This window comes from Aotus nancymaae, unplaced genomic scaffold (assembly GCF_030222135.1).
Source record: "Aotus nancymaae isolate 86718 unplaced genomic scaffold, 86718_ANA_hifiasm-v0.15.2.pri h1tg000018l, whole genome shotgun sequence".
NCBI lineage: Eukaryota > Metazoa > Chordata > Mammalia > Primates > Aotidae > Aotus > Aotus nancymaae.
Window position 1 is genome coordinate 6,157,622 of NW_026988430.1, and position 27,223 is coordinate 6,184,844.

The following is a 27,223-nucleotide window of genomic DNA, read 5'->3' on the forward strand; positions in this document are numbered from 1 at the left end:
ACTGCAGGCGGCAGCTCACCTAATTACTACTGGGCACTTCGTGCTTTGCTAGATTCCAGACATTGCTCAGTCATAAGCACAGTGCCTGGTGCAAAGCTGATACTCAATGTTAGCAAAATATTAACAGTGTCAATTACAAGCCTAGGAACTCAAAGAAATAGGAGAAAACACAGGGCTCAATTTTCCTGATCCAGGTTGGATCTGGGAATCCTGCCATTTCCTCTAAACTGCTCACAAAGCCTTCCTTTAATGATACATAGTAGGATTTCACGTTTTCCATGAACTTATACTTGTTACAATTTTCAAAAGAAAACAAGGGTTTACACCTTTATCCTGCTTTTTCTGCAGGCCCGCTCCCCTCTCTACTGTCCTAGAATAAGCAAGCGGCTCATTTGGGATCTCACTGATAGCTCTCAAGGCATTTGCCTCGGACAGAAGCCAATTAAATGTCTGTTTCCCCTTTCAGTCATCAAAGTTCATTCTCATCTTCCTGTGGGATGGAAACGTGACTCTGGAGTTGTGCTGTTCAGGCCGCCCATCCGAAACTCAGCATGCACAATCTGTTTATTGTTGCTCCTAGCATTTTAGGAAACCTCTGAGGTTTCCCTTGTCAAGGCAAAGTACGATGAGATTTGTAATTAAGACACTAATTAGCTACATTCAAGTTGTGACTAAAAATTCCTACTTGAGTCAACCGCTCCTCAAGGATGACTTGGGCAATTCCCATTCCAGCCCACAATATGGAAGTGGAAGTGACACTGTCCGCGCAGGGTTGGCCACCATTCCACACACTTCCCTGGCTGCCTCTTTCCATTTGTGATAAGGACCTTTCTCCAAGTGGCAGGTTCGTGTGTTCTCCTTGCAAAAGTCGCCATACCTCTTCAAACTGCTGACTCAGCCTTAACTAAGAAACCCTTTCACCAAGCAAAAATCACATGGTGAACCAACCTGAGCGTTAACGTCTGGTATTGTCTCATTACAAGATAAAACAAAAGCAGCTCCACAAGCCTGCTCTGTAACAAACACCCATCGTTACATGTGTTCATCTGAACTCAAGTCCATCCACGAGCTGTGCCGAGCGCAGTGGCAGCCTGAGAATCCCTGCATCCCATGCGTGGTTTCCTTAAAAGTCGGCAATAGACTTTATGAATTCCTCCGATTTTGACCTTGAGTGTAACAGATGTGCTGGAAACAGAGCAGACCATCAACCCGAAAGCCTCGGAGGTCGCTCCAAACGGGTAGCAGCACGATTCATATGTAAGGGTCTCCGACTCTCTTGGAAAAGTGACTCACAAAAACATGTTTATTCTCATTGCCAGTACTCACTAAAGACAGACACACTAGGATTTCACTGATCTGTTCATTTCCTAAATCTCTGCTGAGAGTTCAAGCCCAGAGTAAACTTGCAGTCTCAACATCTAATTTTACAAGAGTCAAGCATGACGAGGGAACACCGATCAACTGGAAAACGTTTACTCAACACGGAATGTAGAAATGTTACCTTTCAGATATACACAAATACTTAAGCAGAAACTGTTGCAAGGGTACTGACTGCAGCACCTGTCCTAAAGTAGCAGACTGGTCTAACAAACTCAGGTGTACATCAACGTTAGGCAGTCAGAACGCGCCCAATGTAAAAAGATCCACAGTCACCAGGTATCTAGACACACGGATGTATCCACGGTCTACGGAAGGAAGCGTCTTACACTCAGTGTTTCCAGGAAAGGAGGCTGGTTTACCACCGTCTGCAATGTGTGCATGCATCACCGACAAAGGACAGAGTAATTCTCTACTACTGCCACTGACCTCTGGAGGAAGAGGGCACACACAGTTACTTAAGAATTACTGTAAGACATTCAGCCTTATTTGGTTGAACAACTCAAAATACTACGCTAGAAAATGATCCCTAGTTACACCTTGCACTACTCATACTGCGCTTTAATGATTAAAATAAATACCATGTGGCTACCTGCTTTGGAAGACAAGACATGTAATCAATAGACTTAGTGTTCTTCACAACCAGATTACAGGCAATTTTTTTCCCCAAAATACACATCTTTGGGAAGCAAACTATTTATGGAAGAAAAAAGGAGGAATGTTTCGCATTCACGCAGACATAATACTGTTTGGACTAGAGATTTTATTTTAGAAGTATAAAGGATGGAGGCGCAATGATATTTGGCATTTTTAATTTAGGTTTGTTTTATTTAAGTTTAATGTTAATCCATGCTGTGTTTCAGTAAGAACAATACAGATTCTGTATCTGTGGCTCCAGTCAGATATCCAGTAGTACAAATTAGCTTCAAGTTACACATACTGAACAAAAGAGGCTGAGCGAGCGAAGGAGGGGAGGAGTGAGGGAACGAGGGAGGGGAGGGGGAAAGAGGAGAAACAAAGAATTAAACAGGCATGCAGGCTTTTCCACACCACCTCCAACGCTAACCTGCTTCAGTGGGAGAGTCAAGTAGGCAAGAATGAGCAGCCACGGATTGTTGAACTGTTACCAGCACCATGCTTTTCAGCAACATTTCAGCAGAGCTTCAAACACTTTTTACAGTAAAACCATTACAACAAACTCCCTCCTCAAGCAACCTGAACCATCTCAAGCTAACACCCAATTACTTTCAAACATTGGTATAAAATACGGTTTGAACAATTAGAAAAATGAAAAGTGATCCCACCTCTGCCTCTACAGTGTGATTAACCTCTCTTAGATGCTTGCACCAGCTACAAGTCTAATGGCTTTCACATGTAATTTCCATTTCTAATGGTGATCTTGCCACGTCTGGCACGGAGACAGTACGGTCATGCTGAAAAAGCCTCTATGCAGTCCTGTTAGTGTCTTAAAGAACCTAAAAGCTGGGACCAGCAAAATCCACAGAAATTCACTCTTGCCTTTAAGAACTTTTGAAAACTGTTTAAAAAAAAAAAAAAAAAAACCCAACCGGGCAGGAACCTAAATTCTGAGACCAAATGTAAAGTCAGATTTGGTGGTTCTCAGTGACAGTGGGGAGTTTCCAAGGGGTGGGGAAGGGAGGAGTAGGGTGGTCAGAGATGGTTTCTCTTGTTGGCTTTTATGTCTCACTGATTTTCATCTTCCACGTCCTGCAGTGCTTCTTTATTCTGCTCTTCACCTATTTAAAAAAAAAAAAAGACAATTATTTCATACTGACTACATGAGGCTTTGGTAGCCACAAACAAAGGTGTCATTCCAAGCATAAAACTCCTTGCATTTGTTACAACTGTATTAAACACAGACGGGCAAAGGACTTCCATCATCCTTGACACCTGAGATGCCTAAACCAAGAAGGGATCGTGGTCCTGAAAATATAGATCAATAGAAGGGAAAAAACTGATGTGCAGTAATAAGACTCAATGCCTTTATGCTAAATGAGCCCTTCAAGTACACAACCAAGGAAACCATCTTACTAAAATGACATTCAAGCTTTCACATACATCTTGAGCCAAAATACTCTTCCTCAATAATCTCACCTCTTCAAGAATCAAGAGTATTTTGCAAACTTTTTGCAAAATCTTATTTACCCACAAGCTAATTATCAGAAATGCTTCAACACAGTTAACTGGGCAATAAAATGTTCCCAAGAAGTTCTACAGTATTTTATTGTGGGATGCTCGGCTGTTGTGAATGAGTATTTCACCTTTTGTATCTTAGCCAGATACACCAAACTATAATCAGATTTTCCTTCAGAGTGAACAAAGCATGCTCAAAGTAAACCAGACCACTGAAGTTATTGAAGAACAGCATTTGGACACTTTGCTCATGCTCTTTTTCCCTTTGAACAGGATGATTACCCTGGGGAGTTTCAACTGCGCTATGACATGCAACAGGAAGCCAGCCTATTCACTGGAAGGTCATCTACCTATTAGTAAGCATTAAACAAGTCAGCCAATAAAGAAGCATGCAGGCTTTTCCCTTACAAATGATGTAACAGGTAAAAGTTACATTCTCTTGTACTTTAAACAAACCACTTATAATTCCTACAGGGTTAACTAGTTTGAATCAAAATAAATGAAAAATCAATTAACCCAACAATCTTAAGCGTTCAGATGACCATCCATTCCTAATGTTGTTAAATTATTTGATTAGGATGGACGAGTATCCCGAGACTAGCTGCCTACAAACAGGAGACATTTACACTGAGGACAGCTTTAACCAGCCTAAAACATCCCAAAATGATAAATGTTGTTACAGCATGAAGGTTTCAGTAAAGGTAGTTTTAAAATCTCTTCTGTGATGGATATGTTTGACATTGACATGTAACTTCAAAAAAACTACTGAGAGCCTGAGCAACACAGTGAAGCCCTGTCTCTATAAAAAATAAAAGGCCGGGCCAGGCACAGTGGCTCATGCTATAATTCCAGCACTTTGGAAGGCCAAGGCGGGCAGATCACAAAGTCAGGAGATCAAGACCATCCTGGCTAACACGGTGAAACCCCATCTCTACCTTTAAAAAAAAAAAAAAAAAAAAAAAGGCCAGGTGTGGTGGTTCACGCCTATAATCCCAGCACTTTGGGAGGCTGAGGCGGGTGGATCACGAGGTCAAGAGATCGAGACCATCCTGGTCAACATGGTGAAACCCCATCTCTACTAAAAATACAAAAAAATTAGCTGAGCATGGTGGCGCACGCCTGTAGTCCCAGCTACTCAGGAGGCTGAGGCAGGAGAATTGCTTGAAACCGGGAGGCGGAGGATGCGGTGAGCCGAGATCACGCCATTGCACTCCAGCCTACGTAACAAGAGTGAAACTCTGTCTCAAAAACACACACACACACACACACACACACACACACAAATTAGCCAGGCATGGTGGCATGTCCCTGTAGTCCCAGCTACTCAGGAGGCTGAGGCAGGAGAATTGCTTGAAACCGGGAGGCGGAGGATGCGGTGAGCCGAGATCACGCCATTGCACTCCAGCCTACGTAACAAGAGTGAAACTCTGTCTCAAAAACACACACACACACACACACACAAATTAGCCAGGCATGGTGGCATGTCCCTGTAGTCCCAGCTACTCAGGAGGCTGAGGCAGGAGAATCGCTCGCTTGAACCCGGGAGGCAGAGGTTGTGCTACTGGACTCCAGTCTGGGCGAGAGTGAGACTCCATCTCAAAAAATAAATAAATAATAAATACATAAATAAAAATAAAAGTAAAAAAATTATATAGGCTGAACATGGGGTCACATGTCTACATTCCCAGCTACTTGGGGGGCTTAGGCGGAGTTCTAGTTGCAGTGAGCTTTGAATGCTACTGCACTCCAGGCCGGGTGACACAGCAAGACTGTCTTTAAAAAACTGGCTGGGCGCGTTGGCTCACACCTGTAATTGCAGCACTTTGGAGGCCGAGGCATGCAGCTTACCTGAGGTCAGGAGTTCCAGACCAGTGTCTGACCCAACATGGAGAGACCCCATCTCTACTAAAAATACAAAATTAGCCAGGCATGGTGGCGTGTGCCTGTAACCCCACCTACTCAGGAGGCTGAGGCAGGAGAATCACTTGAACCCAGGAGGCCGAGGCTGTGGTGAGCCAAGATTGCACCATTGCACTGCAACCTGGGCAACAAGAGCGAAACTTCGTCTCAAAAAAAATTTTTTATTTTCAATTAAAAAAACTACTTAAGATATATGAAGATCCTTAACTCATAATTCTACTACGAAAAAAAAAACTGGCTTACAGATGAAAGAACTGATAGGCATCCAACTGTTCTTTAAAGGACAATAACGTATTCAAACTTAGGAAACATGATAGGAACATTCACTCTCATTAACAGCAAACCACTGCCAAAATATACTTAAAACACAACACTAGAACACAGCTCGCTCGTAAGCAACCATGAGATTTGCAAAAGTTCCACGTTAACTTTGGCATAAAAATATCTTTGCCATATACATCACACCCAACCACAAGTAGGCAGGAGGAGCAAGCCATAAAAGGTGCCCTGGAAGGCGGACAGGCAGTTTGTGAGCAACAGGATGGAAAGACGCAGGCATGATTAGTGAAGAACCAAACCGAAAGCAGAATTCACTGAGCCATGATCATGACTTACAAAGTGGAGCATTTAGGAAGGGAAGAGTTGGGTTTTCCATTAGGAATCTATATTGCAAGGAAAAAGGGAGGGAGAGCAATCATATGAAGGCAACATTACATGAAAAATAAACCAACAGAGCAGGATAAAGGAAAGCATCAATGATAAAGGAGCCAGACTTGGGACTTTTTACTTCCTATAAACTTCACTCTAAAAAACGATGTCTATTCCTCCCTTTTACTCTGAGGAGGATGCAAGAATGTCCTTTTGAAAGGTACAGATAGGGAAAAAAAGAGTTCCTTGGATGGTGGTGCATGCCTGTAATCCCAGCTACTCAGAAGGCTGAGGCAGGAGAATCGCTTGAACCTGGGAGGCAGAGGTTACAGTGAGCCGAGATTGCACCACTGCACTCCACCCTAGGCAACAAGAGAAAGACTCTGTCTCAAAGAAAAAACCAAAGCCCAGCCAGGCCTGGTGGCATGTGCCTGCAGACCCAGCTACTCAGGAGGCTGGGGCAGGAGAATCATTTTAAACTGGGGGGTCGGGGGTTGTGGAGGGGTGCACACAGCAGCAGCAGCGTAGGTTGCAGTGAGCCAAGATCGCACCACTACACCCCAGCCTGGGCGGTAAGAGCAAGATGCAGTCTCAAAAACAAACAAAAAATGTAATGCTATTATTTTTTGACAAATCCAACCTCTCAAACTGATGAACAATTTCTCTGTACTCACATCTATTAGTGTATTTGGAGTTTGTTAGTTGTACCAGAATATCAACAGACTACCTGAATTTTTCATTGTTGAACCATTTCATGACTTGAAACATTACATAAAGAAAAATATTTCATTTAATAAATATTAAATGAAAATTAGTCTGCTTAACCAAATTTTACCAGCTGTTTGATTTACAGACTAAACAAGGAATTGAACACAAATGAATTCTGTAGATTTAAAGAAACTGCAAGGCCAGGCATGGTGGCTCACACCTGTAATCCCAGCACTGTGGGAGGCCGAGGTGGGTGAATCACGAGGTCAGGAGTTTGAGACCAGCCTGGCCAACATGGTGAAACCCCCATCTCTACTAAAAAGACAAAAAAATTAGCTGGGTGTGGTGGCAGGTAGCTGTAATCCCAGCTACTCAGGAGGCTGAGGCGAGAGAATCACTTGAACCCGAACGGCAGAGGTTGCAGTGAACCGAGATAGCGCCACTGCACTCCAGTCCAGTTGACAGTGTGAGACTCCATCTGAAAAAAGAAAAGAAACTGCAAAGGTATTACCCTATTTTAACATGATCCACTTCCTAAAACTATACTCAACAACCAAGAATAAGGATTATCTTTAGTTCTGTATGTGGACCAACAAGTTGTCTACTTTGATTAATCAACTACTGGTTAGCAGTGATGATGAGCTACAGAAGCACTACCAACCATAAACCATTTCATTTTGTAATCTAATTTGGTTATGAGTTGACATCAAATGTTTTTATTAAATTTAAAAAAAAAAGCCAGGTCACCTTTATTACCTCTACTCTCAAAAACATGTCCCTGAGGTGAGAGGAACATGATTTCCTGAGGTCAATCCTGCTTCCCAAATTCTCCACACGCTTTCCTTCCATGCTCTCAAACAGGCAGAGAGATACTAGTCTCTGAGTGGGGGTGACTGTTAGGAGTCCACAGCTGTTTGGCCATTCTTCTTCATAGTTGTTGTTAAAACAGATTTATTTTTCTGGTAAGACATGGCATCTTACTCAGTCATCCAGGATGGAGTGCAGCGGCACTATCGAGGCTCACTGCAGCTTCAAGATCCCCGAGTCTCAGCCGTCCGAGTAGCATTCCTTGCCACACCTGGCTATTTTTCTTGTTTTGAGACAAAGTCTTGCTCTGTCCCCCCACAGGCGCAGTGGTGCAATCTCAGCTCACTGCAACCTCCGCCTCCCGGATTCAAGCAATTCTCCTGCCTCTCAGCCTCCCAAGTAGCTGGGATTACATGTGCATGCCACTGTGCCTGGCCTTTTATTCGTTTTTTTTTTTTTTTAAACAGGGTCTTACTATGTTGCCCAGGCTAACTCCTAGGCTCAAGCAATCCTCCTACTTTGGCCTCCCAAAGTGCTGGGATTACAGACATGAGCCACTGCAACCAGCCTAGAACAGAATTTTAAAGCTAGAACCCATTGTTCAGAGTTGGTGAATTGGTTTTGAGTCCCAAGGGCTGGTACGGCTGGTAGCAGGTGCCTGAAACGCCATGTTGAGAAGTGTTCTGTGGCTCCATCTGGCATTGCTGGAAGTGTGTGAGCAGGTCCTACATTCATCACGTGTCTCACGCCAATCCTCATCTAGTCAAATCCTAAACATGTCAGAGCCAGTGAGCGTTAAAAGCTGAGTCAGCTACTTCCCACTTCAGTATCATAACCCAAAACTCACAAATCTGATCTGACCCTTCCAAAGAAACATACACGCCCACTTTCAGAGGCATTTTCAGAAAGTGTAACACTTCCAAAGACAATGCAGTAAGTGGTTTCACCAACAGAACTACAGCTAGCCTCAAGCAATGCAACGTATGTTTCAGCCTAAGAAACCTTCTTCTTTTCTTGGGACAGAGTCTCGCTTTGTCACCAGGCTGGAGTGCAGTGGTGTGATCTCAGCTCACTGCAACCTCTGCCTCCTAGGTTTAAGCAAATCTCCTGCTTCAGCCTCCCGAGTAGCTGGGAACAGGTGCGCGCCACCACGCCAAGCTAATTTTTGTATTTTTAGTAGAGATGGGGTTTCATCATGTTGGCCAGGATGGTCTCAATCTACGGACCTCATGAGTCGCCCACCTTGGCCTCCCAAAGTGCTAGGTTTACAGGCGTGAGCTACCGCGCCCGGTTGTAAGAAACATTCTTAAAGGAACCACAGCTAAAACGGACAAGAAACTTTGTTTCTAACCCCCCTACCACCACCAAAAGCAAATTTAAAACTATCTTATAATGCTCATATCACACTCATTTGTCCTCTTCTCCATCCCTGCTCAACAATCTACCAGGGATAAAAATGATTCTTTAGAGACACAATAAAATTTCGTTTAAAATCAACGAATGTAACAAATTTGGGCTTTTGTATTTAAACATTAACACACACATACTCAACATCACAATTAAGTTTAGTAAGTGTTTGCAATGAAAACTTTTTTTTTGAGATGGAGTCTCATTCTGTTGCCTGGGCTGGAATGCAGTGTCGTGATCTCAGCTCACTGCAACCTCCACTTCTGGGGTTCAAGTGATTCTCCTGCCTCAGCCTCCCAAGTAGCTGGGATTACAGCTAATTTGTTTAATTTTTATTAGAGACAGGGTTTCACCATGTTGGCCAGGCTGGTCTTGAACTACTGACCTTGTGATTCACCTGTCTTGGCCTCCCAAGTGCTGGGATTACAGGCGTGAGCCACCGCGCCTGGCCCGAAAATCTCTAAAAATAGAAATAGCTGGGCACTCCAGATCAGCTTGGCCAGTAAGGTGAAACTCTGTCTCTATAAAAAAACAAATACAAAAACTAGCTGGATGTGCTGGCACATGCCTGTAATCCCAGCTACTTGAGACGCTGAGGCAGGAGAATCACTTGAAACCGGGAGGTGGAGGTTGCAGTGAGCAGAGGTAGCGCCATTGCACTCTATCTCAATCAATCAATCAATCAATATCAGGAACTGCACCAGACTTTTTTTTTTTTCTGAGACAGAGCCTCGCTCTGTTGCCCAAGCTGGAGTGCAGTGGTGCAGTCTCAGCTCACTACGACCTCCACCTCCTGGGTTCAAGCGATTCTCTTGCCTCAGCCTCCCCAGTGGCAGGAACTACAGGACCTGTCACCATGCCCGGCCAATTTTTGTATTTGCAGTAGAGACGGGGTTTCACCATACCTGAAACAGTGTAAAGGATGAGTTAAAAGTTTCCAGAAATGGAGCACAGTACTTTAGTACCATTTCCTACAAAGGCACTAGTTAAAATCTCATAGTTTAGAAGGCAGGCGGTGAGTCTAAATTGTAGCTTGATGTAAAGACATCCCAAGGAATTTAAAACCAAATCCTGCAACTCAAAGAGATGTCTGTTTTCCTTGAGGTTGTTTCCTTACCGTCGCCCTGCATGTCTGAAGTCCATAGTGTCAGATTATCACGTAACAACTGCATGATAAGTGTAGAGTCCTTATAGCTTTCTTCACTCAGCGTATCCAGTTCTGCAATTGCATCATCAAAAGCTGCTTTCGCCAACCTAGAGTATTTAAATAAATGTATTATAAAAATTAAGTCCCAAATCAAAATTAGAAATGACAGGTAGACAGCAATCTTTTCTTCAGTTATTCCAGTGTGTAAGTGACAATGATATAAAAAAAGCAAACGCAACTAATAAAAATTAACTTAAAGGTATGTGGAGCACTACTTCTTACTATGCTTTAAGCCTGCTACTGATATGCTACAATAAATATATCGACTAATAAAATATACAGAACAAATTCCATTCTAAACCATCACAAAAAAATATTATCTCCAAGTTCTAGTCAATCGAAAAAAAAGACTGAAAACTAATATACAAAAATGAAAACAATTATAATTCCTCTCCTCATTTTAACATTTTCTACCAACAACAAAACTATCCCACATCAAAATACTTCTCCTGACCACTATGCTAGTTGGTTGAGAGGTCCGTTTTAATACTATCTAAAGTAGTTTCAGTAAAAGCCAAAAGTACTCAGCCAAGTCTATAAAGGCAGGGCCCAGAAACAATACGGAAGGCACAAATAGCTACCCTGAACTTTCATGCTGAGAACTTTCGCTCTTCCCCACAACTTACCTGCAGGCACGGTCAGGAGAATTAAGAATTTCGTAGTAGAATACGGAAAAATTGAGAGCAAGACCTAAGCGAATAGGATGCGTTGGCGGAAGTTCTGTCATTGCGATATCACTGGCAGCTTTATAAGCCACAAGGCTGTTCTCCGCAGCCTCCTTCCTGTCATTCCCTGTGGCAAACTCTGCCAGATACCTGTGGTAGTCCCCTTTCCTAAAACAGAACCAAAATTAAAAAAAAAAAATTAAACCAGAAACAATGATTTTTAAAGGAAAATAAAACTGTTCTAAATTATATGAAATTATGTGACAAAAATATATGTAGCAACTAGCAGGTGCACTTCAATAATTTTAAACACTCTCAGGAATGACTTTGTTTCGTTTTTTACCTTAGACATTTCATATTACTAAATATAAGCAAAAATCTCAAGAAAATTAACTGAGGCACCTCTAAAAAAAAAAAAAAAATCAACAAAATTAACACCTGACAGACTAGAATTAAGCAAGTGGTTCCAAGGAATGGCGTGACAGTATATTAATCAGAAAGTAAAATTTCTAAATAAAAAACTAAGCACTGTGAAATGTATGCCGTTTAGAGAATGGGATATGCCTCACAAAAGCAAAAGAATTTAATAAGCAAAAGCGAATACATTTTAATAGCCTGACCATCTTTTTATTCCAACATTAGCTATTCTAACATTAAGCAATTATTCTTAAATAAAAGTTGAAAACCTACATAGAAAAAAGTTATGATTAAAGACTAACTTTCAATCTTACATTTTCCCTTCTAGTATAAAACCTACATTTTATAATAGAAAACCTTGGACTCGCCAGTGTTAGCTGCTGGAATGAGGTGTTTGTCCAGTACATCCAGAATGTCACAACAGATTAACTTTAGCTCAGTCTCAACCTGAAAAAACAACAAAAAAAATTTTTTAAATCAGATTGTTTAAGTTTAGAAATTCAACAAATTATTACAAACATTCTATCTATCTCTGGTTTTCAGGACAAGAGCTTAGTATTAAAAAGAATTAGTATTCCTCTCCAAACTCCCTTTTCCCTCTTGACACAGAAGCAGAGAAAAGCTGCCTCTAGGTTATTCAAAGTATCTTTTCCTTTCTGCATGCTATTAATTAAGTATTGCACACACACACAGCACACACACTGCACATACGCCAGCCCCCACACCCCCTTCACAGTTCAGCTACAGAATTACCAATGACCAAAACTGAACACTGATGCTTCTTTCACAAGGTAGCAACATAAGACACTGCTCCAAGATCAACTTAAAATAATTTAATGAGTAAACCTAGGATTTGAACCCAGGCAGGTTGCAAGGACAGAATTAAAATTTAAACGCAAGCAGTTTGATTTCAACAGTCACATTCCCAACAACATTCTACAAGCAATTCCTTTAGTGGCAGAGATCCATAACTAGTTAAGACACCAAAAACCTATCTACTGAAGTAACTATTGCCACCCATCTCTATCCACTGATGCTGCTGAAAGCATATACCACTTCTACACGTACACATCCAGCTTGCTTTCTACTTTCTATTAACACATGGCACTACTGCTCAGCCTTTCATGAGGTTCCTCTCATGCCCCTGGAATCGTCTTTCCACTGTAAAACATTCTCTCACTTTTTCTTCTAAAATCGCATCCTTATCCAAAGCAAAATAACTATTTTCTGAATAAACCACCTCCCTGATGGCTTGGTTCAAATAGAGACTATTCTAGGAGAAGGAAGATTTTTCCTTTCTTTTTTTTCTTTCTTCCCTGAGATGGAGTTTCACTCTTGTTGCCCAGGCTGGAGTACAATGGCGTGATCTCGACTCACCGCAACCTCCACCTCCCAGGTTCAAGCAATTCTCCTGCCTCAGCCTCCTGAGCAGCTGGGATTACAGGCATGCGCCACCACACCCAGCTAATTCTGTATTTTTAGTAGAGATGGGCTTTCTCCATGTTGTTCAGGCTGGTTTCGAACTCCTGACCTCAGGTGATCCACCTGCCTCAGCTTCCCAAGGTGCTGGGATTACAGGTGTTAGCCACCGCGCCCGGCCAGGAGGAGGATTTCTAAGTTCTCCTGAGCTCCTCACATATTCAGTGACTGCTTTCCTATTACTCTTAAACCCTTTCTCCTCAACAAGCTGATATTCTACGTTCCATTTCTCAGTTTCTGTCTTCACTAGATCTCTACGGCCTTCTCCCACATTCGCTGAGTCTCTACAGCCAACCTATGCAATACCTGAGATCATACCAAGGTGTGGTGTGGCCATGTTCCATGCAACAGACTCCAAGACTTGCACTTGTCCATGCCCTGACCATGCTGCTCCACACTACAAGTCTGAATTGAAAACACTCCACTCTTGGCCCATGCTTCCTGTTCCAGTTCCTCCCTTCTTATTTCTATTTAGGAACTCATGAAGACATCTGGACTTTTTTTTTTTTTTAACTTTTTCCTTCTTTGTAAGGGCACGTATCTCATCTAAGACATCAGCCTCTTGAACTTTCCATGTCTTCTCTCACTGTATCAGCTGCGCTCTCTGCTTCCCGCTTCCTCTCCTAGCTAGCCCAAATCCCACAACACAGCTTGTGGGCTTCTTTCTTCAGCACTTTCAACTTCCTCATTTCCTCATTCCTCTGGGACACAAAACTTATCTACTGACCATCCAAATTCTTTGACCCACATATTTCAGGGTAGTGATTAACAAATCAATCCCAGCTTACAACTTTATTTTTAAAGACAGGGTCTCACTTTTTTGCCCACTACTGGGCTCAAGCGAGCCTCTTGCCACTGTCTCCCCAAGTGCTGGGGTTACAGCCATGAGCCACTATGCCCAGCCCTAGCTCACAACTTTCTATGTGACCTCAGTTATGTTAAACACTCAAAACACTTGTTTGTGCATTCATGGGTTGGGATAATACCTCCCCTCACTTCCAGTGCCATTTTAAAGATTTCAAATACTACCTTGCACAAATACAAATAATAAAACTAGTTCTCCACTCAGGACAGTGCCCGATAGAGCTGGCGAGTCAGTAAGTGTGGTTCCCCCACCTTTCCCTCTCCCAGCCACGCTCACTTTCCACCTGCCCTGTAATTCCCGCCCTACTCTCTTTCATTTGCTTACATGCCTGTCTCTTCCACCACAATCAGCTTCAAGAGCAGCGCTCCTGGCAGTTTGGGCAGAATCACTCTTTGCTGTGGGGGCTGTACTGTGCATGGCAGCATGGTCAGCAGCAACCCAGTCTCCACCCCACCAGAGGCAGGAGCACCCTCCATGCAGTGACAATCAAAAATATCTCCAGACACTGTCAAACATCCTCTGAAGGACAAAATCACCTCTAATTGAAAACTGTTGCATTAGAGTAATGGCTATCAAACTTTTTTGAATAAGACCTACATGTATATACACACACACAACGTGTAAAATAACTTCATTAAATAATTCTTATTCTTAGTGTCCCACTCTGATATGTTCTGTTAAAAAAAAAAACAATGACCAAGCCAGACGCAGTGGTTCACGCCTGTCATTCCAGCACTTTGGGAGGCCTAGGCAGGTGGATCATCTGAGGTCAGGAGTTCAGTATCAGCCTGGCCAACATGGTGAAACCCTGCCACTTCTAAAAATACAAAAATTAGCCAGGTCTGGTGGCAGGCACCTGTAATCCCAGCTACTCAGGAGGCTGAGGTAGGAGAATCATCTGAACCCAGGAGACGAAGGTTGCAGTGAGCAGAGTCACACTACTGCCCTCCAGCCTGTACAACAAGAATGAAAGTCCCTTTCAAAAAAAAAAAAAAAACTCAGCCTCTATGAGAATAGTAATCATATATTTCATCTTTGTACCTACATTACGCGTAGGCAAATTGTGTGGCACACAAGAGGAACACAAATACTGAAGTTACAATGAAGCATCATTTCTGGTAGTAAATGAAGAGTTTCAGTTACCAGAACAAAAATTAAATCTGTTGTCTGGTTGTGCAGTGCTCAAAACTGAACACTACCCTCTGAAGCTTCCAGGAGAAAAAGTTGTTCACCTCTGCCCTGAAATATTCTGTAGCCAAATCCATATAAGACAAAAATCCACCAAGATATAAAATGTCTACTACAATATAATCGTGTGCACAAGGCTGTGACCTAAAATGCCGATGACTACAGCCAAGTAACTGACAGGTTCAAGCCCGAGACCTCAGCCAGACACTCAAAAGAAACAAGCCCCCTTTCCTTGGAGACATTTTCTAAAACTGTAGGAATTAAAAGCAAAAATTAGGACATATTCACGATAACCACCACCCCCTCCCTCAAAATAATTTCTGTTGTATAGATGCTGAAGATTAAAAACTATAAGACTGGATATAAAAACTGAGTCTTTCAATAAAAACAGGAATAAGGCCGGGAGTGGTGGCTCACGCCTGTAATCCCAGCGCTCTGGGAGGCGGAAGCAGGTAGATCACCTGAGGTCAGGAGTTCGAGACCAGCCTGACCAACGGTAAAACCCCGTCTCTACTAGAAACAAACAAACAAACAAAAAGTAGCTGGGCACGGTGGTGTATGCCTATAGTCACAGGTACTAGGGAGGCTGAGGCAGGACAATCACTTGAACCCTCAAGGCAGAGGTTGCAGTGAGCTGAGACTGTGCCATTGCACTCTAGCCTGGGCAACAAGGGTGACACTATCTCCAAAAAAAAAGAGGAATGGGATAAATTAACCCAACACTCATCATTTCACTTGAAAATACAATAGTTCCCCCTTATCCAAGAGGGATCCATTCTGAGACCCACCAGTGGATGTACTGAAACCATGGATAATAGCAAACCTGATACATACTATGTTTTGTTCTATACATACATACCCATGGGAAAGCTAAGTTTATAAACTAGGCACAAAGATTAATAACAGAACCGTTATAACATATTGTAATACAAGTAATATGAACAGAGTCTCTTTTACTCTCAATCTTAGTGTACGGTACCACAAGTAGCCCTAACTGCACAACAATCGTACCATTTGCCGATACTCCCGAATCATTTTTAGCTTGTCTTCTCCTCCCTTGTTTTCTTCTTTCTGTTCAATGCTGCTGATTATTCTCCAGGAGGCTCTTCTGGCTCCAATCACATTCTTATATGCAACAGATAGGAGGTTTCTTTCTTCAACTGTCAGCTCCACATCCATCCCTGCTACCTTCTTCATGGACTCCACCATTTCTAGATGGGAAAAGGAAAGTCAGACCTTAGAAATTTGAAGTTTTGTTAACATATCCTCTCAAAGTAAGTTTTGTCAAGCTACTGGAAAAAAAAATTTTTAACAAAAATAATTTCATAATCATCAAAACTAATATGCCTAAAAAACCAAAAACATGTAAAAGAAACTAGGAGCCAATACACAGAATCCAGAACGTAAGCTCTATGAAATCAGGAAGACTTCATACACTATCTCATGCAATTCACTGTGGTCTGAAAGCACCTCTTATTACATAAGGTAATTAAGTACACCTAACCATTTTCCAGCAAAATAAGCAAGCTGCCAATTTAAGAGGAAGACTAAGAATTTGCAGGTTCTAAAACGTATTGCTTACAAATAAATGCAAAAACAGTATTTCAAAAAAAAAAAAAAGAGAGGAAAGCAAATTCATTCATACTGCAAAAATATACAGAAAATATGGTTAGCCACAAACACAAACTGGATGTTTTCTGTCCTTCCTCCTATGAAGTTCTTTCATTGGTGACTTCTGATGACTCCTATTTGTTACCACTAGGTGGCGAGCAAAGAAAGGGGCCCAGAAAAGCCACGGAATACATACCAAGCATAGGGAAATACAGTTAATACAACAGCATGTCAATGCAAAGAGCCACAAACAGTACAGGAAATAGAAATTGAATAAATAAATAAAAACTATATTTCTGATGCCATTATTGCCACCTGGCTTGCCAACATTACCCATGTTTAACTCTGTGGTGATGAGACTCAAGAATCTGCATTTTAGGCCAGGAGTGCTACATACTTGTAATCCTAGCACTTTGGGAAGCGAGATAGGAGAATCACTTGAGTGCAGGAGTTCAAGACCAGCCTGGGCAACACAGTGAGACCCTATCTCTAAAAAATAAAAATAGAGGCTAGGTGCAGTAGTTCACACCTGTAACCCCACCACTTTGGGGGACTGAGGTGGACAGATCAGGTAAGGACATAGAGACCATCCTGGCCAACATGGAGAAACTATGTCTCTACTGAAAATATAAAAATTAGCCGGGTGTGGCGGCACACGCCTATAATCCCAGCTACTCGGGAGGCTGAGAGAGAAGAACTGCTTGAACCAGGGAGGCGGGGGTTGCAGTGAGCTGGGATCACACCACTGCACTCCAGCTTGGGTCACAGAACAAGAGTCCTTCTAAAAAAAAAAAAAAAATTAAAATAGGTCAGGAGATCGAGATCATCCTGGCCAACATGGTAAAACTCTGTCTCTAATAAAAACACAAAAATTAGCTGGTCGCAGTGGTACACGACTGTAGTCCCAGCTACTCAGGAGGCTGAGGCAGGAGAATCACTTAAACCTGGGAAGTAGAGGTTGCAGTGGATAACTTGAGCCAAGAACAGGAGGATCACTTGAGCCCAGGAGTTTGAGATCAACCTAAGTAGAGGTTGTAGAGCTGAGATCGCACCAGTGCACACCAGCCTGATGACAGAGCAAGACTACATCTCTAAAATAAAATAAAATAAAAACAAAGACAGGCTGGACACAGTGGTTCATGCCTGTAATCCCAGAACAATGGGAGGCTGAGGCAAGCAGATCATTTGAAGTCACGAGTTTAAGACCAGCCTGACAACCATGCTGAAAACGTCTCTACTAACAATACAAAAATTAGCCACATGTGGTGGTACGCGCCTGTAATCCCGGCTACTTGAGAAGCTGAGGCAGAACCACTTGAACCCAGGAGGCAGAGGCTGCAGGGCACTGAGATAGCGCCACTGCATGCCACCCTAGGTGACAGAGCGAGACTCCCTCTGAAAAGAATACAGATTAAAAATAAAAAAAGAATCTGCATTTAAATAACATCCTTAGCATTCACTAACACCCTAAGCATAAGCATACCTTAACTGGTTATGTGTAAGAGATGGTGACATGGGGAGGGATAATGGGGAAAATGCCTGATGGTGGGGGGTGGGGATGGAGGCAGCAAACCACCACGGCATGTGTGTACCCCAAGTTCTGCACATGCCCCAGAACTTAAAGTATAATTTAAAAAAAGAGAGAGAGAGATGGTGGCTTCATGAAACACTACTAAATTGGGCCAAGTACAGTGGCTCATGCCTATAATCCCAGCACTTTAGGAAGCCAAGGGCGGATCACCTGAGGTCAGGAGTTCAAGACCAGCCTGGCCAACATGGTGAAACCCTATATCTACTTTAAAAAAAAAAAAAAAAAAAAAATCAGCTGGGTGTGGTGAAGTGTGCCTGTAATCCCACCTACTCAGGAGGCTGAGGCAAGAGAATCGGCTTGAATCTGGGAGGCAGAGGTTGCAGTGAGCCGAGATGGTACCACTGCACTCCAGCCTGGGTGAAAGAGCAAGACTCTGTTTAAAAACAAAAACAAAAACAAAAAAAAAAAAAAAGACCACTCATTCATTTATTTGTAGGAGTCTGAAAGCATTCATCTGAAACATGCCCAATTTTGTTTTGTAAACCACAGTCATGAAACAGGCTAAATTTAGAAGAAGTGGAGTAAGTAACCTCACTTCCATGCTAGTTTATTCTCAAAATAAACTAGTAATACTCTACTGTTCCAATGATAGTCTACAGTTCCAGATTCAAGTATAAATGCCTTCATTTTTAGATATACACAAAACAATGCACAGAGAACTGTGTGATAAAATTACAGAAGCAGCAGTCATCCCTTTATTTAATAATAGCTTTATTTGGCTGGGTGCAGTGACTTACGCCTGTAATCCCAGCACTTTGAGAAGCCAAGGCAGGCAGATCATAAGGTCAGGAGATCGAGACCACCCTGGCCAACATGGTGAAACCCCATCTCTACTAAAAATACAGAAATTAGCTAGGCATGGTGATGCATGCTTGTAATCCCAGCTACTTGTGAGGTGGAAGCAGGATAATCGCTTGAAATCAAGAGTCAGAGGTTGCAGTGAGCCGAGATCATGCCACTGCACTCCAGCCTGACAAGAGAGCGAGACTCCATCTCAAAAACAAAACAAAAAAACCTAAAACAATAATAGCTTTACATATATGTAATTCATCAAACATAAATCAGAGGTAAACCTGTAATTAAACTTTCTAATCTGATCACAAAGCAAATCAAAAGTAACCCACCTACACAAAAAACAGTACCATTAATTCTTTTAATTGTAAGGCTTTACAGTATTACATACAGAAAAACTATGCACAAATGTCCAATACTACCAAAAATTTAACAATTACATATTGAATATTATTACATATGATTTAATTTTCTTCACATTTCTGTGCTTTACAAAATTTCAACAAGACTTTTTATAATGCAAGGGGAAATACTGAATACACTCAGTGATGGTCTAGTGTTCCAGATTCAAGCATAAATGCCTTCATTTTTAGGTATGCACAAAACAATGTAGCACAGAGGACTGTGTGGTGATATTACAAAAGCAGCAGTTATCCCTTTATTTAATAACAGTTTTATTTATATACAATTCACCCACTTAAAGTGTACCACTCGGCCGGGCATAGTGGCTCAGGCCTGTAATCCCAGCACTCTGGAAGGCCAAGGCGGGTGGATCACCTGAGGTTGGGAGTTCAAGACCAGCCTGGCCAACAAGGCAAAATCCCGTCTCTACTAAATATACAAAAGTGAGCCGGGCGTGATGGCAGGCGCCTGTAGTCCCAGCTACTCGGGAGGCTGAGGCAGGAGAATCACTTGAACCCGGGAGACGGAGGTTGCAGTAAGCCTCCCAGGTCTGAGACGCACTCTAGCCTCTGTAACAGAGCGAGACTCTGTCTCCAAAAAAATGAAGTGTACCATTCAACAGTTTTCAGTATATTCACAGAATTCGGCAATCATCATCATTTTAAATTTTCATCACTTCAAAAAGAAAAGCCCCAAACCCATTAACAATCACTTAACATTTACCCGAGCCCCAGCCCAAGTCAACCACCGATCTACTTTGCACCTCTACAGACTTGTCTCTTATGCACATTTCAGGTACGGGCATACCTTGGAAGACACTGCGGGTTCAGTTCCAGCGCACTGCAAAAAAAAATATTGCAATAAAGCAAGTCACATGAATTTTTGTGTTTCCCAGTGCATAAAAAGTTATGTTTAAACTACACTGTAGTCTATTAAGTGTGTAACAGCATGTCTAAACAATGTACATACCTTAATTTAAAAATACTTTATTGCTAAAAAATGCTAATGCTCTTCTGAGCCTTCAGCAAGTTGTAACACTCAGCTGGTGGAAGGTTCTGCCTTGATGCTGATGTCTACTGACTGACTAGGGTGATGGCTGCTGAAGGCTGGAGTGGCTGTGGCAAGACAATGAAGTCAGTCACACTGATGGGCTTCTCCTTTCCCGCATGACTTATCCGTAGCATGTGACGCTGTCCAACCAGCATTTACTACCCACAGAAAAACTTCTGTATTTTTTATTTTTTTGAGACAGAGTCTTCCTCTGTCATCTAGGCAGTGGCACGATCTCAGTTCACTGCGGACTCCACCTCCCCAGGAGCTGGGATTACAAGTGGGCACCACCACACCTGGCTAATTTCTGTATTTTTAATAGAGACGGGGTTTCACCATGTTAGTGAGGCTGGTCTCAAACTCCTGACTGACCACAGGTGATTTGCCCGCCTCAGCCTCCCAAAGTGCTGGGATTACAGGCCTGAGCCACTGCGCTCAGCCAGAAAAACTTACTTCAATACTACAGTGAATCCTCTCAAGCCCTGCGGTTGTTTTATCAACTGAGTTAATGTAATAAATTCTACATCTCTTATCATTTTAACAATATTTGCAGTATCTTTACCAGGATTTGATTCATCTCAAGAAACCACCTTCTTTTCTCATCTATAACAAGCCAGTCTTCATCTGTTGAAGTTTTTTTAGCATGAGATTTCACATCTTCAGGCTCAATTCTTTTCTTCTTTTACCAGCAGGGTCTCGCTTAGTAACCCAGGCTGGAGTGCAAGCAGCCGGTTCATAACTCATATAGCAGCCTCAAACTCCTGCCTCTGCCTCCTTAGACTACCGGTACACGTTAACTACATCCACTAGATTCTTTAAGAAATCTTTTTAAGAATCCTTTTTGCCGGGTGCCGTGGCTCACACCTGTAATCCCAGCTGGGCCAACATGGTGAAACCCTGTCTTACTAAGAATATAAAAAATTAGCCAGGCATAGTGGTGGGCGCCTGTAATCCCAGCTACTCAGGAGACTGAGGCAAACTGCTTGAACCCAGGAGGCGGAGGTTGCAGTGAGCTGATGTCACGCCACTGCACTCTAGCCTGGGTGACAACAAGCAAGATTCCATCTCAAAAAAAACAAAACAAAACAAAAAAACAAAAAAAACTTTTTAGAGATGGGGGTATTGCTATGCTGCCCAACCTGGTCTGGAACTCCTGGACATAAGCAATCTCCCCACCTAGGCTTCCCAAAGGGCTGGGATTATAGACATGAGCTACCACACCCAGAAAAATTCTTAAGAGTGAACCGTGAAAGCTGAAAAGTACTCCTTGATTCATGAGTTACAGAATGAATGCTGTGTTATCAGGAATAAAAACAACATTGCTCTCCTTACACAACTCCATCAGAGCTCTTGGGTGACCGTGTGTGTGTGCGCGTGTGTGTGTGTAAAAGAAAGGGCCAGGCACAGTGGCTTACGCCTGTATTCCCTGAACTTTGGGAGGCTAAGGAGGGCAGATCACAAGGTCAGGAGTTCGAGAGCAGCCTAGCCAACATGGCAAAACCCCATCTCTACTAAAATTACAAAAATTAGCAGGGCATGGTGGCAGGCGCCAGTAATCCCAGCTACTAAGGAGGTTGAGGCAGCAGATCGTTTGAACCCGGGAGGCAGAGGTTGCAGTGAGCCAAGATTGTGCCACTGCACTCCAGCCTGGGCAAGAAGAGCAAGATTCCATCTCAAAAGAAAAAAGAAAGAAAAGGAAAGGAAAGAGGAAAAAGCTGCCAACGTCCAGCTTTGTATCTGTAGCTTTCTCACTTCTCTCAGCTTTCTTAGGAGTTATTAGAGGGTTGGTCTGAATTAGGCTTTAGCTGAAGGGAATAGTGTGGCAGGTTTGATCTTCTATTCAGACCACTAAAACTTTCTCCCTATCAGCAAGAAGGCTGTTTTCGCTTTCTCATCACCCCATTGCACTCCAGCCTAGGCAACAAGACTGAAACTCCATCTCAAAAAAAAAAAAAAAAAAAATCCATTGATTAGTTAATGAACATCTGGATTGTTTCCCCTTTTGGACTATTATCAACAATGCTGCTAAGAACATTATTCTAAGTTTCTGTATGAATGTGCTTTCAGTTCCCTTGAGCACGCGCCTAGGAGGAACTTCAGGATCATATGGTAACTAGCTCTTTGAGGAAGGACACGGCAGACTTTTCCACAGTACCGGCACCACTTTTACATTCCTACCAGCAATGCAGGGTTCTAATTTGGCCACATCCTCAGGAACACTTGTCAGTTTTTCTTTAAACTAGTCATCCTAGTGGGTGTGAAGCTGTATCTCATCGTGGTTTTGATTTGCATTTCCTTGATAACTAACCGTTGAACATCTTTTCATGTGCTTATGAGTATTCTGTGTATGTTCTCCGGAGAAAAAAAATCTATTCAGATACTTTGCCAAATTTTTAATTGTCTTTTAATTATTGATATGTAGGAGTTGTTCATTTTTAAAATCCCACTGACTCCTCTTAATACCCCCTACCCTCGCCATCCCTTAAGGTAGTAGATTTAGAAGTAGCCTGAGTCAGGAGACACTTTGCTTCAAAAGACATGATCTCCCTATGCTGCCCAGGCCGTACGTAGTGCAGAGGCTACTGACAGGCCCATATTATAGCACATTATAGCTTTCAACTCCTGGCCTCAAGTGATCCTCCTGCCTCAGCCTCCCAAGTAACTGGGACTACAGGTGCACACTACTAAGCACACTACTCCTTCAAGATTAAGGAATCGGCTGGGCGCAGTGACTCAAGCCTGAAATCCCAGCACTTTGGTAGACTGAGGCGGGTGGATCACGAGGTCAGGAGTTCGAGACCAGCCTGGCCAACATAGTGAAACCCCATCTCTACTCAAACTACAAAACTCAGCCAGGCCTTGGTGGCAGGCACCTGTAATCCTAGCTACTTGGGAGGCTGAGGCAGGAGGATCGCTTGAACCCAGGAGGCGGAGGTTGCAGTGAACCAAGATCATGCCACTGCACTCCAGCCTGGGCAACAAGAGTGAAACTCCACCTCAAAAAAAGAAAAAACAAACAAACAAAAAAAAAACCCCACAGTTGTATAAACTCTGAAAAACATAATCCTCACAAGTTCATCAAATATGGTTAAGTGTGCTTAGTTCCAGTAAGTTTCCCTTTATTGTATGGTAATATCCCAGACCCAGGTCCACCACATGGAACCAGCTTGTGTCTGGGACACCCAATTTGCTGCTGCTAGTAGACGCAAAAGATTTTCGTGGGCCTGGGGCAGTGGCTCACACCTGTAATCCCGGCACTTTGGGAGTCCAAGGCGGGTGGATCATGAGGTCAGGAGATGGAGACCATCTTGGCTAACGCGGGGAAACCCCGTCTCTACTAAAAATGCAAAAATTAGCCAAATGTGACGGTACACGCCTGTAGTCCCAGCTACTTGGGAGGCTGAGGCAGAAGAATCACTTCAACCTGGGAGGCAGAGGTTGCAGTGAGACAAGATTGCACCATTACACTCCAGCCTGAGCAACAGAGCAAGACTCCTTCCCAAAAAAAAAAAATTTTCATCTTGATGTTTTAATTTAGGTTTGGTTCTTGGTTGTGTTCTTTCAAGTTATTTATGCATTCATTCAACAAACTACTTGACAAATAAAACACCCCATCTTAAACTAAGCATTGTTCCAAATGCTTTGCATGTATTAATGTATTGAACAGACCTCTGAAGTAGCTGCCAGTATTATTCCATTTTAGGATATCTCCATATAATAAAGACCATGAAGGTTAAACTTGCTCAAGATCACAAACTCAATGGGCTATACAATTCAGGCCATCTGACTTGAGCTGTGCTTTGATTTAATCACACTGCCTCAGATTTGAGTATTTATTTAAATCATCTGTACTAGGATCCCTTCACTTGCAGTCTGTAACAAGAAGGAAATAACTTGTTTCAATGACACTACCAGACAGACAAGTTTCACATAAGAAAATGTGGTTTAGACCCAGGTATGGTAGCATCTGCCTATAGACTCAGTTACCTGTAAAGCAAGAGGATTGAGAGGTTCAAGGCCAGCCTAGACAACATAGTGAGACCAAGTTTCAAGAGTACTTTCATTTAAAAATAAAATGGGAGCTGGGCACAGTGGCTCATGCCTGTAACCCCAGCACTTTGGGAGGCTGAAGTGGGTGGATCACTTGAGGTCAGGAGATAGAGACCAGACTGGCCAATATGGTGAAACCCCATCTCTACCAAAAATATAAAAATCAGCCAGGCATGGTGGAGGGGGCCTGTAGTCCCAGCCACTCAAGAGGCTGAGGCAGGAGAATCACTTAACCCAGGAGGCGGAGGTTGCAGTGAAGTGAGATGGCACCACTGCACTCCAGCCTGGGAGAGTGAGACTCTGTCTCTAAAGACATAAATAAAATAAAACGTGGTTTATTCCTGCTCAAAATACATTTCTTTTTTCACTTAGAGGTTAACCCCTCTCCTTAAAAAGTTTACTTTCTTTATTCTTTTAAAGAGACAGGAGTCTTGCTATGTTGCCCAGGCTGGTCACTCATGGCCTCAAGCAATCCTCCCACCTCAGACTCCAGAATACAAAAAGCTTACTTTCATACCTCTAATATCTTTACAAAAGCCCAATACATTTGATTTTCCCAAGACTGTCCCTGCCAGGTAGTAAAACAAGTCTCTGCTGAGCTTCAACAGTTTCTTATAAAGACAGAATACAAAATCATAAAAGGAACAGTCTGCCTATCTAAAGGTCTCTGTCTATCTGACTGACCAGTCACAAGGCACAATTGTACAGCTCCTAATCAAATTCAGGGTCAGGAAAAAAGCAAACTTCAGAATCTGTCATGGGAAAAATGAGCAGGTTCTGTACTGGTTGACAGGATTAATGAACCTCTTACCAAAGCATACAGGGTCATAACTCTAACTTCTTTTTTTTGTGAGACCGAGTCTTGCTCTATTGCCCAGGCTGAAGTGTCATCTCACTCCAACCTCCACCTCCCAGGTTCAGGTGATTCTCCTGTCCCAGCCTCCCCAGGAGCTGGGACTAGAGGTGTCTGCCACTATGCCCAGCTAATTTTTGTATTTTTAGGAGAGAGAAAGTTTTACCATGTTGGCCAGGCTCGTCTCGAACACTCCTGACCTCAGGTCACACACCGACCTTGGCCTCCCACCTCACAAAGTGCTAGGATTGCAGGCATGAGCCACCACACCCTGCCCTAATCCTGACTTTTTTTTTTTTTTTTTTTTGAGATGGAGTCTCACTCTGTAGCCCAAGATGGAGTGCAGTGACACCATCTCAGCTCACTGCAACCTCTGCCTTCCAGGTCCAGGTCCCAGTTCAAGCAATTCTCCTACCTCAGCCTCCCAAGTAGCTGGAATTACAGGCCAAGGCACCATACCCAGCTAATTTTTGTATTTTTTAGTAGCGATGGGGTTTCACCATGTTGGCCAGTCTGGTCTTGAACTCCTGACAGTGTTCCGCCCGCCCCGGCCACCCAAACTGCTGGGATTATAGGCATCAGCCACCATACACCTGGCCCCTAATCTTGATTTTAAAGGCAGAAAAATGAAGCTGAGAATAATGTCCCTAAAGTCACACAATGGTAAAACCCAAATTCAAATTCAGACAGTCTAACAAGAGCCTGAGCTTTTAGCCATCACACTTCAATGCCTTTCCAACCAAAGTGCTCACAGAAACAAATTCTCCAGGCCAAGAACAGTAAAAGCAATCATACCAAGCAAGGGAAGAAAAGGGCATGCCATCAAGCACTGACATAAGAAGGTTCAGTCAGAACTGGGAGTGTGGTTCACACCTGTAGTCCCAGTTACTCCAGAGGCTGAGACAGGAGGATCACTTGAGCCCAGGAGTCCGAGGCTACGGTGAGCTATGATCATGCCACTGCACTCCACCCTGGGCAACAGAGCAAGACTCTGTCTCTCAAAAAGAAGAGTTCGGTTGCTTAGGTTCTGGAAAGGTCCTGAGCTTCCTTTACATAAGGGCTAACAGATTATCCAGTGACCTTTCCTTTTTGCCTAGGAAACATCTCCCTCTGGATCAAACTCAAATGTCTTACCATATAAAGACTTCATGGCTTGGCGCCATGGCTCATGCCTGTAATCCCAACACCTAGGGAGGGCGAGGCAGGCGGATCACCTGAGGTCAGGCACTCAAGACCAGCCTGGCCAATATGTTGAAACCCCCTCTCTACTAAAAATGCAAAAATTAACTGGGCGTGGTGGTGGGCACCTGTGATCCCAGCTACTGAGGAGGCTGAGGCACTAAGAATCGCTTGTGCCCAGGAGGGGGAGGCTGCAGTGAGCCGGAAGTGTGCACCACTGTACTCCAGCCTGGCGACAGAGCAAGACTTCACCTCCAAAAAAAAAAAAGACTTTCTGGGCTCTCCCATCCATATTGACATTTCTCTGCACTGAGGATCAATGTTCACATTCCTAGCAAATATTACCTAAAAGGGCATAAAAAGTATCTTCACCTCTATATTCCTAGAATATAGCATCAAATGCCACAAAAAGTATATAAACATTCAATGAAATAACGACAAAGCTAAGCAGAACTGCGTTAGAGACTGAGATACATGTTTCTGTGGGCATAACTGAGTATGTCCTAGGTAAATGAAAACTGTTTAAAAACCCCTCTAGATTCTGGGCCGGGCACAGTGGCTCAAGACTCATCCCAGCACTGTGGGAGGCCAAGTAGGGTGGGTCACTTGAGGTCAGGAGTTTGAGGCCAGCCTGGCCAACATGGTGAAAACCCACCTCTACTAAAAAATACAAAAATGAGCCGGGCTTGGTGGCACATGCCTATAATCCCAGCTACCCAGGAGGCTGAGGCAGGAGAATGGCTTGAACCCAGGAGGTGCCAGCTGCAGGTATGGTGATGCACACCTGTAGTGCAGTCACAGGAGGCTGAGGTGAGAGGATAACCTGAGCCCAGGAAGTGGAGGCTGCAGTGAG

At 43.1% G+C, this 27,223-nt stretch overlaps 1 protein-coding gene across 3 annotated transcripts in view; it reads right to left on the reverse strand.

Annotated features, from left to right (window-relative positions):
- Positions 1–2,172: 2,172 nt before the first annotated feature.
- YWHAE (tyrosine 3-monooxygenase/tryptophan 5-monooxygenase activation protein epsilon) overlaps positions 2,173–27,223 on the reverse strand; it is a 48,359-nt gene continuing 23,308 nt past the window's right edge. Inside the window, exons 2-7 of one of the 3 annotated variants that reach the window (XM_021667270.2) lie at positions 20,046–20,078; positions 15,854–16,053; positions 11,651–11,757; positions 10,855–11,061; positions 10,139–10,275; positions 2,173–3,134 (exon numbers count right to left, since the gene is read on the reverse strand). In XM_021667270.2, the coding sequence (XP_021522945.1) occupies positions 3,082–3,134; positions 10,139–10,275; positions 10,855–11,061; positions 11,651–11,757; positions 15,854–16,051 (702 nt within the window). In that variant the 5' untranslated portion in view covers positions 16,052–16,053; positions 20,046–20,078 and the 3' untranslated portion in view covers positions 2,173–3,081. Of the gene's footprint in view, positions 3,135–6,066; positions 6,114–10,138; positions 10,276–10,854; positions 11,062–11,650; positions 11,758–15,853; positions 16,054–20,045; positions 20,079–27,223 lie in introns of all 3 variants that reach the window. The other 2 variants (XM_021667269.2, XM_021667268.2) reach the window with 2 other exon arrangements.